Below are 16941 nucleotides of genomic sequence, written 5' to 3'. Positions count from 1 at the left end.
AAGCAAAATCCAGTTTCAAAATGATCTCCATTGAGATTTTGACTTTTATTCTGTGCATTCCTGTTTTACATTCTGCATGTCTCCCAGCTGGATGATGATGGATGTATAGTGTTTTATTAAGCAGTTTTGTTTTAACGTTTTTAGGATTGAGTTAATTTAATGGGGTTTTTTTTCAGTATTTACTGTTGAAGATAGAGATTCTACAAAGGTTATAGTAGCAGAGAATCTCCTTAAAAGTCTTCCTCATCTCCTGGCTCCTCAGTGCATAGATCAGAGGATCGATTACAGAGTTACACATGATGAGAATCACATACATGTTAAAGTGGGACATGAAACAGATGCAGTACAGGTTCTTTGGACAGGAGATCATAAGGATGAGGTGGAGAAAGAATGGCACCCAACACACAATGAAGATACCCAGAAGAATGGTAAGAGTGAGGGCTCCTTTCAAGCTGGCTCGCTGCTGGGTGGAGGCATTGTACCCAGGCAGCGATGCCATGCGCCTGACATGGGATCGAGCTAGCAGGAACATGTGGCTGTAGAGAGATGCCATTAAAAGCAGCATGGCCAAAAACATAGCCACCAGACAAGCCACCACTGGTGTTGTGTCAGAGTAAATAATGAAGACAATTCCACAAAGAGTGCAGAAGCTCCAGATGCTACCAATAATCATGCACGCTCGCTTTATAGTCATAATGCTGTGGTAGTGGAGGGCATAAAATATAGAGATGTAGCGGTCCACGGCAATAGCTAATAAACTGCACATGGACGCCACCACAGATATGCAGATAAAAGAGTCAAACAAATTATCAATATGCATGATAAAGTGATCTTCCACAACTAACCTCCTGTTAGCCAGAAGATGGATTACTAAAGTCTCCCATGCATTGGATACACTAACTAACATATCTGCCAAAGCCAGACTGCAGATGAAAAAGTACATGGGAGAGTGAAGGTTCTTGTTCTTGACGATGGCAAGAATAACAAGGATGTTCTCTAACAGACTAAGCAAGCCTAGTGTGAGGAAAAACTCAGGGGCAATGTGGACCTGTTTGCAATTTTCTGATACTCCTGATTCAGACTTGTTGGACTCATAACTGTTGATAGATGAGAAGGAGGAGTTTGGAATAGGTGATTGCCACGGTGATGTGTTCATTTTGTGACTTGAGGATCTTTCACTGCTAAAAAATAGAGCTTTAAACTGAGAGGCAGTCAGTGAATAGACTCATCATGTCAGATTCTTGCACACCTGTTTTTTAAAAAAAAGTAAGAAAAAGTACACATTATCCAAAATCCACAAAATTTACTTTGAATTGTGGCTGTCATCTGCAATACTAATGGTAATGATGGTGTAAAAAAGAAAAAGAAAATGACACTAGCTCCAACTGACGTATTATTTATTTGATATAATGATTTTTAACGTGGTACACCTGGTTTGATTTGGTGGTCCTCGCATTAGAGCTGTACATCTGATACCCAGTATTCTAATCTTTGTTCAGCATCACCTTTTATTTAGTTATCAATAAATTGCAGTTATGCAACATTGCTGGTATAGAAATGACAAGCAAATAAAAATGGTATCAGGAAGAAAACAAAATGAAGCAACTTAAAAAAAATGCTTAAAGTTTTGTCCATTTGTGATAAATATATGAAAATACATCAATCAAGTAAAAGAACATTTACTTGATTATTGTTTTACTTTCAAAAATGTTAAAGAACAAAGTAAAGTAAAAGTATAAACATCTTCTGCCTGAAATAAGAAGCTGGTAAACTCGTTCACTAAGGCTAATTAACCACATCTAACAAACAACATCTAACTAACAACAATCTCCTAAAAGCGAGTTGTCTGGACCACCTCCAAATATAATGCCAGTAGGTGGACTGGGTACAATAAGCTGCTCCTAGATGTGAGTGAGTGTGAATGTGTGTGCACAACTACAACATTGCTACCCAGGATGAAGCAATTTTTTTAAGTTAAAAGGTTTGATTAATGAACCAAAGCTAAATTTAAAGTTTCCAACCATATAATGTAGGCAAGATGTTAGCTTTCTAAAACATATAACAATTTTTATTATCAAGAAACACCAGAAACCACAATCACAATCACTGAAATTGCATTTGAAATGGTCACTGAAATAGTAATGTGTAACAGATTTCTGCCATCCGCTTCCTTCACACATTCCTATATGATTGAGAACAAATTCATTTTAAACTGCATGAAAATATGAATCATAAAATGATTCCTATATGTTATCCTTTTAACTGTGAAAAGTAAGTCACAGTGTAGTGTTCAGCAATTCAACTTGCCTGTCACACAAAATGTCACTTTTCTATAATGAAGTCCAAATAAAGCAAAGAGCTATGGTTAATGCAAGCAAAAATGATGTCTTATATTAGTCCATTATGTTTCAGCTTCTCATCTTTTCACCACACTGAACACCTGTGACTCATCCTGGATCCCAATATCAACACATACTAATCCTCTGCCTGCTGAGTGCCTGATTCCAACTTAATTCCTGCTCCATTTTTAATTTCAAACAAACAAACATCTCTACAGTGATGTCGTTTCTCCTCCTCTAAATAACCTAGCAATATCTGGTTCATAAAACAGTATCTATTGGTGTGAATCTCTTTGTATCACTGTGTCTTTCAACCTCATGCCATAAATACACTTGTTACATCAATGCACACAGATTAAAATCTGAAATCCTCACTAACATAGTTCAAAGATATAATACCACTCTAGCTTACATTTAAAACAACACAGACAAAGATAAATAAAACAGATAAATAACTCACCTTGCAGTTGATGTGCAATCAAAAAATTACACAAGCAGCATCTTCAGCAGTCTGTGTGTCAAGAGAAGTGAAGGAGTATTTTGTCTAGTGTGTTTTCTCTCTCTCTCTCTCTCTCTCTCTCTCTGTCGCTACAAGACACTGCTCCTCCTCCTCAAATAGCACAGTGAACTTTGTGCTCACATTCCTAAACATTTCCCATTTTTTAGCATTTCTTCTAAAAAAAATTTGTTACTGAATTGACATAAAAAGCAACAGAAATACATCAATGTACACAATGCCCTTCTAAGACAATAGGATAATAAGCAGTGGAAGTTGCCACACACTGTATTACAAAAAACAACTTAAAAAACAAGGTTAGGTATAATCACTTATTTTTTTATCTTGTCATTGTTACTTCAGTACATACTGCTTTTATTAGTTTAACCGTAATTCAAAATTATTTCTTGGAGAGGTTTCCCATGCGATCTACGATGCCTGTGGTGTCTTTTCTGATCAGGGAAAAATCACACAGCAAACAAAATGGCCAAACAGAAATAAATAAATATAAAAAATTTTCATAAGCAATTTTTTAAGGGGATACAAATAATACAGTCAAATTGTACTTATAAAGATATGGTTTAGGTGCACTGAAAAAAAAATATTTTATGTCCATTTTCCTTTTCTCCGTCATTTTATCTAGTCTATGACACTGCAAGTTTATTTATACTGTAGCACATTTCAAAGTGCTTTACATAAAGAAAGTAAAAAGTATCATAAAAAAATAATCACAACAATAAAAACAAGGAATTAAAAAGAGGTTTACAATTTTATTTAAAATTAATTAAGACACTTAAGAACAGAATAGAAATTGATTATACAAAATAATAAAGTGGGGTCAGTTCGGACGTAGCACAGTGCTCATTTAGTAAATGCACAGATAAACAATATGCTAATTGTGTCCGTTAATGTTAAATTAACATTATGCCAAGTCGTCCCAAATAAAACACTGCATGGGAAACGGCTTTGGCGTGTTAGTGTCAGTGCACTATGCTACAAGCTATTGTAAACAAGCTAACGTTCACTAGATAAGTCATATTTTAATAGCTAATAGAGCAGATTCATGGAAAATTACATCGGTAATCAGCATTTTTGCCGCAACTTATTTATGAATGAGTAACTACATTTAACTAGATTAAAGAGAATCGCTTTATTTAAAGTGGATAAAATATCCTACTTAATAGATTTGTACATTAATTAAGCCGCAGCCACACACCTGACTCGTGTGTGTAGAATAGGTGAGATGAACTGGGAAAGCAGGCAGTGGGTCAAACCACTGTGAGGAAGGGGAGGGGGAACTCAACTGTTTCTAAATGCATTTATTGCGTTTTTTTTTCTACTTACACAATTATTTAGGTATGCATACATTTTTTTTTCACAATAGAGAGTGCGATATGTTTTAAATATTTTTTTTTGGATGGGGGGACATGTCCCCTCCGTCCCCCCGGGATTTACGCCCATGCTCCTGTCTGATCTCGTCCGTCAACCTGTCTATCACCACTGCAAACAGAAAAGGGTCATACAGCTCCTCATATGCCTTTTCCTTTGCTTTTGCCCAATTTCTCTTCACCTACTGCCGCATCTCCTTGTACTCCTCACTACTTTTCTCATCACTCTGTTGTACCAAACTCTTTCTCTTTCCTGCTTTCCTGTACTTCCCTATTCCACCACCATGTCTCTTTGCCTTCCTTCTGTTTCCAGATGTCACACCAAGAACCATTCTAGTTGCCTCCCTTATCACTTTAACTATCTTATTCTTTTTTCAGTCTTCACTCTCTTCTTCTTCCTCCTCTTCTTCTTCACCTCCCTCCAAAACCATCCTACTGACCACCATCCGATGCTGTCTAGCTACACTGTACCCTGCCAACACCTTACAGTCTCCAGTTCCTTTCAGGTTGCATCTCCTTTATAGAATGAAGTCAACCCTTGTGCACCTTCCTCCACTCTGATACGTCACCCTATGCTTTATCTCCTTCTTTTTGTATTTACCCCTGTCATTTCCATTTTTTTAGCAAAGCACCATCTACCCCCCTTCCACATTCCTCATAGGCTATACCTACCCATCACCTCCTCATCACCTCTTTTCCCTTCACGAACATGGCCATTGAAGTCTGCCTCAATCACCAATCTTCCTAAACTCTCCACCACTTCATTTAATTCACTCCAGAATTCACTCCTTCTCCTCCATCTCACAACCTACTTGTGTAGCATAGGCACTGATTACATTTATCATCACCCCTTTAACGTCCAGCTTCACGTTCATCACCCTATCAGAAACTCTCTTCAACCCCACTACACTCACAACTGTGCCACCTACATCATCTGGAGCAGTTAAGAATCAATATTTGTCTAATGATGACAAAAACATTAAACATTTTAATAAAATACAATCTACTCACCAGAGATGCATACTCATAATTTGCACCGCTCCTCAAAGGCTGTAAGCCAGTGTTTTTTTGAAAATGGATTTTTAACTATGTCCGAGACCAAATGAATTTCTCTTCCTCCGTAGGCATAAAAAAAGTCTAACTCAGATGTATTAATGTGTGCAGAGCACCACAGACGTGTTTGCTGGTCGAACTTTCTCTGTGACCAACCAATCAGAGGACGGAAAAATGCTGGCCCTGTGAGGCTAAATTTGAAATCTGATTAGTTAAAGAAACAGATCCATTGCTAATAGAGACTAAAATAAAAAGGACAGCAGTACTGATTCTGAAGGCCCAGCCAAGAGAAACGCTACGAAATGAAGGGAATAGACTGTTGGAAATAAATGAACACAATTTCATAGAACAAATATTTCCGGACTATAAAGCACACCCATATATAAGCCGCACCCACTGAATTTTACAAATATTTTTATTTTTATATATATATATATATATATATATATATATATATATATATATAAAACATCCATTAAAGTCTTTTCACCTTTAAATTTTTTGCTTCATGGAATCAATGCGATTTTTTACATAAAATCCCAACCTCTCCCTTGAAGTGCTGCTGGGGATTTTTCAATGCACTCCATGCACTGGCCTTTACCAGGAACCTTGCCAGAACTGATGTAGTCCATTAGATTCTATTCCACAGCCTGGATCTCCTCTGTAACCACTTTCTCTGTGGGTTTTGTGAAGATCCTAAATAAAATATAAGTAATTAGTAATTGTGATTAAAGTGACTCATAACATATAATTTCACCTCTAGCTTTCCCATAATTCCCTACATTAGCTGGCTATATACCTGCAGAATTTGAGGGTGGAGGTAAAGCATCGTTTTCAGAGTCTGATCCTTCACTGTCCATCAGTACTCTCTCTAGTAAACACAGCAACCACAGAGAAAATGATTATAGCTAATTAGTGGAAAAATATTTTTAAACTGCTACATCCATCAAATAATCTATAACCAACAGTGGTGTTCCTGTTAATCATCTAAAACTCATGAACTCATCTAGATTCCTTTCTATAAATTGAGATAGTGTCCTCTCTCCATGGCTAGAAGAACTTTACTTATCTTCTCCAGCTGTAATGTACCTTCAGGTAGCCTGTAGTACTGCTAATGCACCCTGATGTCGGTTCCTAAAAAGTCAGCAAGGTCATCCATTTCATTGTCTTTCGAATTAAGGACCTTGGACATAGTGGCAATGTGCTTTCTCAGTCTAGTGGAGGATAACGCTTCAGCAACTTCGAGCAATCTGACGAATAATGTCTGATCATCTAAAGTGACTCAGTGCTTGTGATCTTTTTTCACATCTTAAGCAATGGGAAGAAGTTGCAGAGAGTTCAACTTTGCCTCGCTTGAATTTCAGAGGGCCTGGGATGAGACACACTCACTCCGTTTAATTTTGCAGATTTGTTTGAAGGCTTGAACATTGCTAAGGGTGTTCTTATCACCTGACATCATCGCCTCACATTTAATAATGTTTGCCATCTTCTTGAGGTTGTGCCCAAACTTCAGTGCTAAAGAGAGTGTTTTGTAAGTGCTTGTCTACTCATTCAAGCCTGCAACACTGTGAACTGCTTCCAACTGTTTTCTTCTTCAGCATCATGACATTCACATTTTAATTTACAGGTGAAGATGATTCTCCACTGTCATGTTTGTCAGATGTAGAAGACGGTCCAGTGTCTGTGTTCAATAAAGAGGATTCTTTGGTTCCAGTACTCACCAATGAGCTACAACCTTGAACCCCCAAACTTGTGGGGATCTGCTGATCAGAAAACCAATACCTTACGCACTGAAATACCACTTAGCACTGGTGCAAGCAGTCAAAAAACCTAATGAACAAACCTGGCTTCTTTTCCAAACTTCAACCCAATGTAACTCATATTAAAAGTAGGCCAAACAAGTCTTTCACAAAAACCAAATAAATAAAGCAATATTTTGAACAGGTCTCTGTAAATAACCAACAGTTTCACAGTTTAATGTCACAAGGTAGACAAACTATTAGATTTCAAAAGAGAAAGAAAAATATATGTGGGCTATATTGGGGTTTGAACCCACAACCTTGTGGAGACATGCCAATCGGTAAACCAACAGCTTAACCCACTGAGCTATCACTTCTGACTTATACTAGCAGTCAATAAGCCTAATGAACCAACATGGCTTCTTTGCCATACTTCAACACCATGTACTTCAAATTAAAAGCAGGCCAAACAAGACTTTCACAAATGACAAATAAATAAAGCAATATTTTGAACAGGTCTCTGTAATTAACAAATAGTTTCACAATTTAATGTCACAAAGTAGACAAACTATTAGATTTCAAAAGAGAAAGGAAAATTTTATCTTGGCAATACTGGGGCTTGAACCTACAACCTTGTGGGGACCTGCTAATTGTTAAACCAACAGCTTAACCCACTGAGCTACCAATTCTGACGTGTACAAGCAGTCAATAAGCCTAATGAACCAACATGGATTCTTTGCCATACTTCAACACCATGTACTTCAAATTAAAAGTAGGCCAAACAAGACTTTCACAAAAGACAAATAAATAAAGCAATATTTTGAACAGGTCTTTGTAATTAACAAATAGTTTCACAATTTAATGTCACAAAGTAGACAAACTGTTAGATTTCAAAAAAGAAATGAAATTTTATCTTGGCAATACAGGGTCTTGAACCCACAACCTTGTGGGGATTTGCTAATCGGTGAACCAACAGCTTAACCTACTGAGCTACCACTTCTGACTTGGGCTTGCAGTCAATAAGCCTAATGAACCAACATGGCTTTTTTGCCATCCTTCAACAACATGTAACTCGAATTAAAATTAGGCCAAACAAGACTTTCACAAAAGACAAATAAATAAAGCAATATTTTGAACAGATCTCTGTAATTAACAAATAGTTTTACAGTTTAATGTCACAAAGTAGACAAACTATTAGATATCATAAGAGAAAGAAAAAATATATCTGGGCAATAGTGGGGTTTGAACCCACAACCTTGTGGGGACTTGCTAATTGGTAAACAAAAAGCTTAATCCATTGAGCTATCACTTCTGACTTGTGAGGGCAGTCAATAAGCCTAATGAACCAACATGGCTTCTTTGCCATACTTCAACACCATGTAACTATTATTAAAAGTAGGCCAAACAAGACTTGCACAAAAGACAAATAAATAAAGCAATATTTTAAACAGGTCTCTGTAATTAACAAATAGTTTCACAATTTCATGTCACAAAGTAGACAAACTATTAGATTTCAAAAGCGAAAGGAAAAATATATTTGGGCAATCCTGGTGCTTGCACCCACAACCTTGTGGGGACCTGCTAATCGGTAAACCAACAGCTTAATCCACTGAGCTATCCCTTCTGACTAGTGCTAGCAGTCAATAAGCCTAATGAACCAACATGGCTTCTGTGCCATACTTCAACACCATGTAACTCGAATTAAAAGTAGGCCAAACAAGACTTCCACAAAAGACAAATAAATAAAGCAATATTTTGAACAGATCTATGTAATTAACGAATAGTTTCACAATTTAATGTCACAAAGTAGACAAATTATTATATTTCAAAATAGAAAAGAAAATTTCATCTTGGCAATACTGGGGATTGAACCTACAACCTTGTGGGGACCTGCTAATCGGTAAACCAACAGCTTAACCCACTGAGCTACCACTTCTGAATTTTGCAAGCAATCAATAAGCCTAATGAACCACCATGGCCTCTTCTCCATACTTCAACACCATGTAACTCATATTAAAAGTAGACCGAACAATTATTTTACAAAAGACAAATAAATAAAGCAATCATTTGAACAGGTCTCTTTAATTAACAAATAATTTCACATTTTAATGTCACAAAGTAGACAAACTATTAGATTTCAAAAGAGAAATAAACATTTTACCTTCGCGATGTCATGGCTTGAACCACCAACCTTGTGGGGACCTGCTGATCAGAAAACCTTAAAAGAAAACACCTGACCCACTGAGCTATCCGTTTTCACGCCTGCAATCAGTCAATAAGCCTAATGAACCAACATGGCTTCTTTGCCGTACTTCAACGCCATGTCTTTTTCTTCTTTTGGCGTCTCCCATTAGGGGTCGCCACAGCGGATCATATGTCTCCATACCCCCCTGTCCTCCACATCTGCCTCTTTCAACCCATCTACCTGCATGTCTTTACTTACCACATCCATAAACCGCCTCCTTTCTCTTCCCCTTTTCCTCCTTCCTGGCGGCTCCATCTTTAGCATTCTCCTACCGATATACTCCGTGTCCCTCCTCTGCACATGTCCAAACTATCTCAATCGCGCCTCCCTCACCTTGTCTCCAAAATGTATTACATGCTCTGTCCCTCTAATAAACTCCTTTCTAATCCTGTCTATTCTCGCCACTCCCAACAATAACCTCAGCTCTCAAAACAAATCACTCCTGCTATCACTCTTCTCCACCTACTCCAGCCTGCCTGCACTCTTTTCTTCACTTCTCTAACACAATCTCCATCACTTTCTCCACCTCTTCTCCCTGCAACTGCACCCCTCCACTGCCCTCCCTCTCATTCACACACATGTACTCTGTCTTACTACTACTGACTTTCATTCCCCTTCTCTTCAGTGCGTACCTCCACCTCTCCAGGCTCTTCTCAACCTGCTCCTTACTCTCACCACAAATCACAATATCATCCACAAACATCATAGTCCATGGAGACTCCTGTCTGACCTCATCCTTCAACCTGTCCATCACCACTGCAAACAGAAACGGGCTCAGAGCTGATCCTTGATGCAGTCCAACCTCCACCTTGAACTAGTCTGTCGTTCCTACTGCACACTCCACTGCTGTCACACTGTCCTCATACATGTCCTTCACCACCCTCACATACTTCTCTGACACACCTGACTTCCTCATACAATACCACAACTCTTCTCTTGGCACCCTGTTGTACGCTTTCTATAAATCCAGAAACACACAATGCAAATCCTTCTGACCTTCCCTATACTTCTCCATCAACATTCTCAAAGCAAATAATGCATCTGTGGTGCTCTTCCTCGGCATAAAACCATCCTGCTGCTCACAGATGGCCTCAGCCTGGCTTCCACTACTCTTTCCTATAACTTCATGGTGTGACTGATCAACTTAATTCCCCTGTAGTTAGTGAAGGTCTGCACATCCCCCTTGTTTTTAAAGATCGGTACCAGCACACTCCTTCTCCATTTGTCAGGCATCCTTTCACCTTCCAAAATCCTGTTAAACGATCTTGTTAAAAACTCCACTGCCATCTCACCTAAACATCTCCATGCTTCTACCAGTATGTCATCTGGTCCAACTGACTTTCCACTCTTCACCCTTCTCTGCTTCACCAACTCCACACCAGCCAACCTTCTCTCTCTCTCTCATTTTCCTCATTCATCAGCTGCTCAAAATACTCCCTCCATCTTCTCAACACACTCTCCTTACTAGTCAACACATTTCCATCTCCATCCTTTATTGCATTAAGTTGCAGCACATCTTTCCCAACTCTGTCCCTCTGCCTGGCAAATCGGTACAAATCCTTTTTTCCTTCCTTAGTGTTCAACTTCTTATACAGCCCCTCATATGCCTTTTCCTTGGCTTTCGCCACATCCCTCTTTACCTGTTAGCAAATCATTGCCCCTCTACTTCATGAGCAGCACTAACATCTTGATGCTGGATCAGTAGTAAAATTATAAATCAGCATGAAGCCAAAAAAAGGCTGTCATAATCATAGTACTATCTTCAACTAACGATAGTTTTGACTTACTGCAGATCTCCTCTAGAGCAGAGATGTTTTTTGGCTGTCGCTGGGTAACACGGATTTTTAACTCCCTTCGAAGATTTTCATTGGGGTTAAGATCTGGAGACTGGCTAGGTCACTCCAGGACCTTGAAATGCTGAATTGTCATGCTGAAAGACCCAGCCATGTTTCATCTTCAATGCCCTTGCTGATGGAAGGAGGTTTTCACTCAAAATCTCACAATACATGGCCCCATTCATTCTTTCCTTTACAAGGATCAGTCATCTTGGTCCCTTGGCAGAAAAACAGCCCCAAAGCATGATGTTTCCACCCGAATGCTTCACAGTAGCTCACCGTTCTTGTGATCATTTTGACCCCACAGTGTGAGATCTTGCGTGGAGCCCCAGATCGAGGGAGATTATCAGTGGTCTTGTATGTCTTCCATTTTAATAATTGCTCCCACAGTTGATTTTTTCACACCAAGCTGCTTACCTATTGCAGATTGAGTCTTCCCAGCCTGGTGCTGGTCTACAATTTTGTTTCTGGTGCCCTTTGACAGCTCTTTGGTCTTGGCCAAAGTGGAGTTTGGAGTCTGACTGCTTGAAGTTGTGGACAGGTGTCTTTTATACTGATAACAAGGTCAAACAGGTGCCATTAATACAGGTAACAAGTGGAGGACAAAGGAGCCTCTTAAAAAAGAAGTTACAGGTCTGTGAGAGCCAGAAATCGTGATTTTCTGGATTTTTTTTCTCCCCATTTTGTCTCTCATAGTTGAAGTGTACCTATGATAAAAAATTACAGGCCTCTCTCATCCTTTTAAGTGGGAGAACTTTATGGTGGCTGACTAAACACATTTTTGCCCCACTGTGTGCAGAAAAGCTCAGCCAGAAAGTGAAAAAATAAAACAAAAATAATTTGCTTAGTAATAACATAATTTGTGGCTCAGTGTACCCTGGAGATTTATTCTGGTGCATCAACAGTAAATGTACTTAATTTTGTTAATTTTTAAATTAATTTTCATTTATAAGTAAATAGTATAATAATCTATTGTGTAATATACATTTCATTTATATGTTATTATTGACCGGTAGATGGCAGTTGAGAGTGGGAAGGACGTGACACTATTCAGCAAAATACTGTAATGAAATAAAATCAAAATCAGTACTATGAAAAAACATAGTGAATTCTTCTTCATGCAGTGACATGGCTATTAAATATTTCACACCAAGAACAAGACAGTTTGCCCTAAAGTGAAATCGATAACCTCATCTGCAACCAGCATCCCACACGACAGCTCCTTCCCCTTTTAACCAATGTAGAGTCAATACCATATCCATGCAGCTAGGCAGGACATGGGTCTCTCCAAAGAATGTCAACGTTGACTCTAACTCAAACTTTGTTTTCACTGCAGACAGGAGGGTCTTTGCTGTGCTTCATGTCCGGAGAAACTTTGACCTCGTCAGTATAATGTGAGCCTGAATTCTTGTACATACATACTTATATAACCCATGCAGCTGCTATGCACCAATGGAGTACACACCTTCTCTTCCCTCATAGACTCGGGATCCGCCATCAACTTAAGAATTACTCCTGTGGATAATCGCCCAATAGGTGATGGCTACATCACGCACCAAACCACACTGATAACCCTACGGGTGGGATTGTTTCACACGGAAAAAATCCACCTATTTGTCAATATACCACCTTCTAACCCCATCATACTAGGCTTCCCCTGGCTCCAAGTACATGATCCCAAGATTTCCCGGAAACATAAATAACTCTGACTCGTACTGCCTCGAACATTGCATGGACAAAAAAATTTGCCTCCCATGCCTTTCTACAACTGTAAAAAGTCCTACTTGCCTTGTGCACACAGCTGTACCCAAGGAATACCACAACCTAACGAAGGCTTTCAATAAGGAACTGGCCACTGTACTCCCACCATACCAACCATGGCACTGTGCCATTGAATTGCTCCCAAATATGTCCCCCACCTCTGTGACAGATATATCCTTTGTCCATACCAGAAATCAAGCCATAGAGGACTATATTGATGAAGCACTCATAGCTGTTTTTATTCGTCTATCCACATCACTGGCGGCAGCAGGATTTTTCTTTGTGGATAAAAAGATGGAGGGTTACGACCATGCATCAATTACTGAGGCCTGAACTATATGTACGTTACCCGTATCCACTTCCCCTAGTACCGGTCGTCCCCAAATAACTCCACTAAATTGGACCTGCGAAGTGCCTATAATTTGATAAGTGTTAAGGAGGGGAACAAATGGAAAACAGCTTTTCACACCATCAGGGGGCACTATGAGTACAGAATCATGCCATATGGCCTCACAAATGCTCCTGCAGCATTTCAAGCTTTTATGAATGAAATATTCTGAGACATGTTGAACTTTTTTGCCATTGTGTATATTGACGACACCTTGATCTATTCCAAGAACTATGAACTGCATGTCAACCATGCATGTAAAGTCCTAAGCTGACTATTACAGCATCAGCTTGTAGTCAAGGCTGAGAAATGTGATTTTCACAAAGACCTCATAAACATCTTGGGATATGTTAATAGGTTTTGCAAATTTCTACTGATGGTTTATTCGTAACTTCAGTACTGTAGCTGCACCACTGGTGATCTCTCTTAATGTCAGGGCAACATCAGCAAACACCTCCCCTGTGCTTACTTTTCAAGGAAACTATCCTTTGCCAAAAGCAACTATGATGTCGGTAACCGGGAGTTGTTCTCTATTAAAGAAGCACTAGACGAGTGGAGACACTGGCTGGAGGTGGCCCAACACGGATCATCAAATGGATAATCAAACCTAAAGTACATTAAGAAGACCAAGCGAATAAATCCCCACCATGCCCAACAGGAATTATTTTTCACACTATTAATTTTACAGTGTCCTACCTCCCAGGCACCAAGAATAGCAAAGCGGATGTGCTCTCACGCCACCATGACACCTTGGACAAGCCACCAGTACCAGAACCCATCCTCCCGCCCTTTATCGTCATTGCTCCAATTAGGTGGGATATCATAGAGGAGATTAGAAGAGCACAAGCACAAGTAACCATTTCACCGGACTGCCCTCCTAACAAACAGTACGTTCCTGCTGCCCATAGATTCAGAATAATGGAATGGGTACACACCTTGTGCAGTACCGGGAACCCTGGGATAAATTGCACCATCATTATCATCCAAGGGGCATTCTGGTGGCCCACAATAGTAAATGACATTAGGAGATATGTCAAACAATGCTCTGTTTGTGTGCAAGTCCGAACACCACGTCAGCACCCTCATGGACTTTATCATGAACCTTCCAAACTCACAGGGAAACACTGCGATACTAGTTCTCAGACAGAGTTGTCACAAGGTTGAGAAAATATGACCATATATAACCCCAAACCTATCATCACTACACTAGCTACCTGTTAAGTTTCGAATTGACTACAAACTATTGCAACTTACATACAAAGCCCTAAAAGGTTTGGCTACCATGTTACTATCCGGCCTTCTAACACGCTACTATCCGTCATGCTCCTTGAGATCTTAAAACCCTGGATTTCTAGTAGTTTCTAGAATATCAAAGTCCACTTAAGGCAGTAGAGCATTTTCACATTTAGCTCCTAAACTTTTTCTTAACAGTGTTCAGGGCTTGGACACACTCCCAGTTTAAGCACAGATTAAAGCCATTGAAGCCTTTTTTTTAGCAAGATCTACATATAACACACATTACATATCATAACCTTGTGCTCCAGTACATCTGATCAAATACACATTATGAACAGCAGCTACACTAATTCCTCTTCACTGCTTTTCTTTCTCTACCCATCCTGATGCATCCCAAGGTTACGCCAGCTCCAGTTCTGTCCTACTTCATGAAGATTATATCATGATATTCAAAGAAGTAGATGCAAACCTAGCAAACATCCTGAACCATTCAGAGAGGTACCAGCACCATTTGTATACCACTTCATGTAAAGTTTGGACATAGGACCTCTTTGAATTTAAAGGCTTTGTAATGGAAGAGTTGGTGTCTATGATGATCATAGGCTTGCCAGAAGACATAGTCTTGGACAGAAGAACTTGGTTTACCTTGCGAGTATGGTATTTTTTTCTGCACCCTTCTAGGAATAAATGTCAGCCTAAAATCTGGACACCACCCCCTAATCAAATGGTCAAGCAGAACGGGTTAAAAAGAAGTTAGGATGGTTCTTAAGGACATACTGTTGTAAAGAACAACATATGTGGAATGAATTTCTTACATGGGCTAAATACCCCCTGAACTCTATGACTTATTTATCTTTCAATCTCACCCCATTCCATTGTGTTTTGGGGTGTCAGCCAGTGGCGGCTGGTGAAAATTTTCTTAAGTGGCACACTGGCACAGCAAACAATTTCAGCAAGCGCTGCAATATGATTTATTGAAATGCAGACACAGTTTAAGAACATCTGGTCACATGTTTATTCATTAAAGCATCTCTGAACGGTTAATCTCTGAAGTCGCAGTTAAATTCTGGATACTTCCATGACTCTGAGGATAACATGTACAAGAAAATCAATGTGGTGAAAAAACCTGCATTTACTTATTTGTACAGGAATTTTGCTCTCCTCTCCTTCTGATTGACAAATTTCTCAATGACTTTCTTATTGAAGTCAGGAATGTCTCTGAAGAGTTTCTTCTCAATCGAAAGCATTGCCAAAGCATTAAGGCGATCCTGGGTCATTGTATTTCTTAGGAAAGTCTTGATCCTCTTCAAAGTAGAAAAGCACCTCTCTGACTCTGCTGTTGTCATATGTGTGGTGATTATGATCTTGAGAAGACTGACAGAGGCACGGCACCACTGCCAACCCCAAACTCAGGGTTCTCATAGATGAGGGACAGTTCTGTTTTGAGCTTGGCCTTGTTCAGCATGGGGTATGCCTCCACTGTTGTTTCAAGTGCTGATTCAGGAAACAATTCTCCATGCAGCAATGTTGCACTGACGAGGTGCTGGGTAAAGGAGAACCGCTCCTTGGTATGAATCAGGATGGTATCACATACCTGTAAAACATTTTTAATTAAAATTATTCTGCGTGAACATAACATTCATCATTGTATTTTACAGTGTTTACTTCTGATTTTGCTATTCGTTTTCTAAACAAAACAAGGTCTACAGTAGCATTTCAATCAATAAAACAACCCATTTTCTGCTACAATTAAGTATATTATGTACCGTATTTTTCGGACTATAAGTCGCACCTAAGTATAAGTCGCATCAGTCCAAAAATACGTCATGACGAGGAAAAAACATATAAGTCGCATTTATTTAGAACTAAGAACCAAGAGAAAACATTACCGTCTACAGCCGCGAGAGGGCGCTCTATGTTTTCAGGGGTATGCTACAGGAACGCTGATCAGCATAGAGCGCCCTCTCGCGGCTAGAGATGGTAATGTTTTCTCTTGGTTCATGTCAAATTAATTTTGATAAATAAGTCGCACCTGACTAAAAGTCGCAGGACCAGTCAAACTATGAAAAAAAAAGTGCGACTTATAGTCCGGAAAATACAGTACTTATTTTCCCATTTGTGTGGATGACAGAAACTTTAGGCTACTTTTGACTGATAGCACTTTTTTGCTACGGTTATGAAGACTTGGCCCATCTGTTTTACTGTACATGGTTTTCTTAGACTAGTCTTAAAAGTTAGTGATGTAATTATTTCCTTCTACACAGTACCTATCTTTTTAGTTCAATTAAAAAGTAGACTGGTTAAGTTTACTGTTTGGCTGACTGCTATTTGGTCAAACTAGTGCTTAACATTGTAATACAGTGGCTATTTTTATGCTACTGGACTGATATTAGTTCCTTTTATTGGTCACTAAAAGATGTTATATCCACTTACACACAGAAGCAAGATTATGGCATGTGTT

The 16941-nt window shown here is 39.1% G+C and overlaps 1 protein-coding gene across 1 annotated transcript; it reads right to left on the bottom strand.

Annotated features, from left to right (window-relative positions):
- Positions 1-134: 134 nt before the first annotated feature.
- Positions 135-2855, bottom strand: mc5rb (melanocortin 5b receptor). The gene is made up of 2 exons (XM_046847589.1): positions 2800-2855; positions 135-1249 (listed from the first exon to the last, which is right to left on the bottom strand). Exon 2 carries the CDS (start codon positions 1154-1156, stop codon positions 173-175), a length of 984 nt encoding a protein of 327 aa, XP_046703545.1. The 5' UTR covers positions 1157-1249; positions 2800-2855; the 3' UTR covers positions 135-172.
- Positions 2856-16941: the final 14086 nt, after the last annotated feature.

The sequence above is a fragment of the Silurus meridionalis genome, chromosome 4 (genome assembly GCF_014805685.1).
Source record: "Silurus meridionalis isolate SWU-2019-XX chromosome 4, ASM1480568v1, whole genome shotgun sequence".
NCBI lineage: Eukaryota > Metazoa > Chordata > Actinopteri > Siluriformes > Siluridae > Silurus > Silurus meridionalis.
Note: the sequence above shows the minus strand (reverse complement) of the source record. Positions and strands in the feature narration are given on the sequence as shown.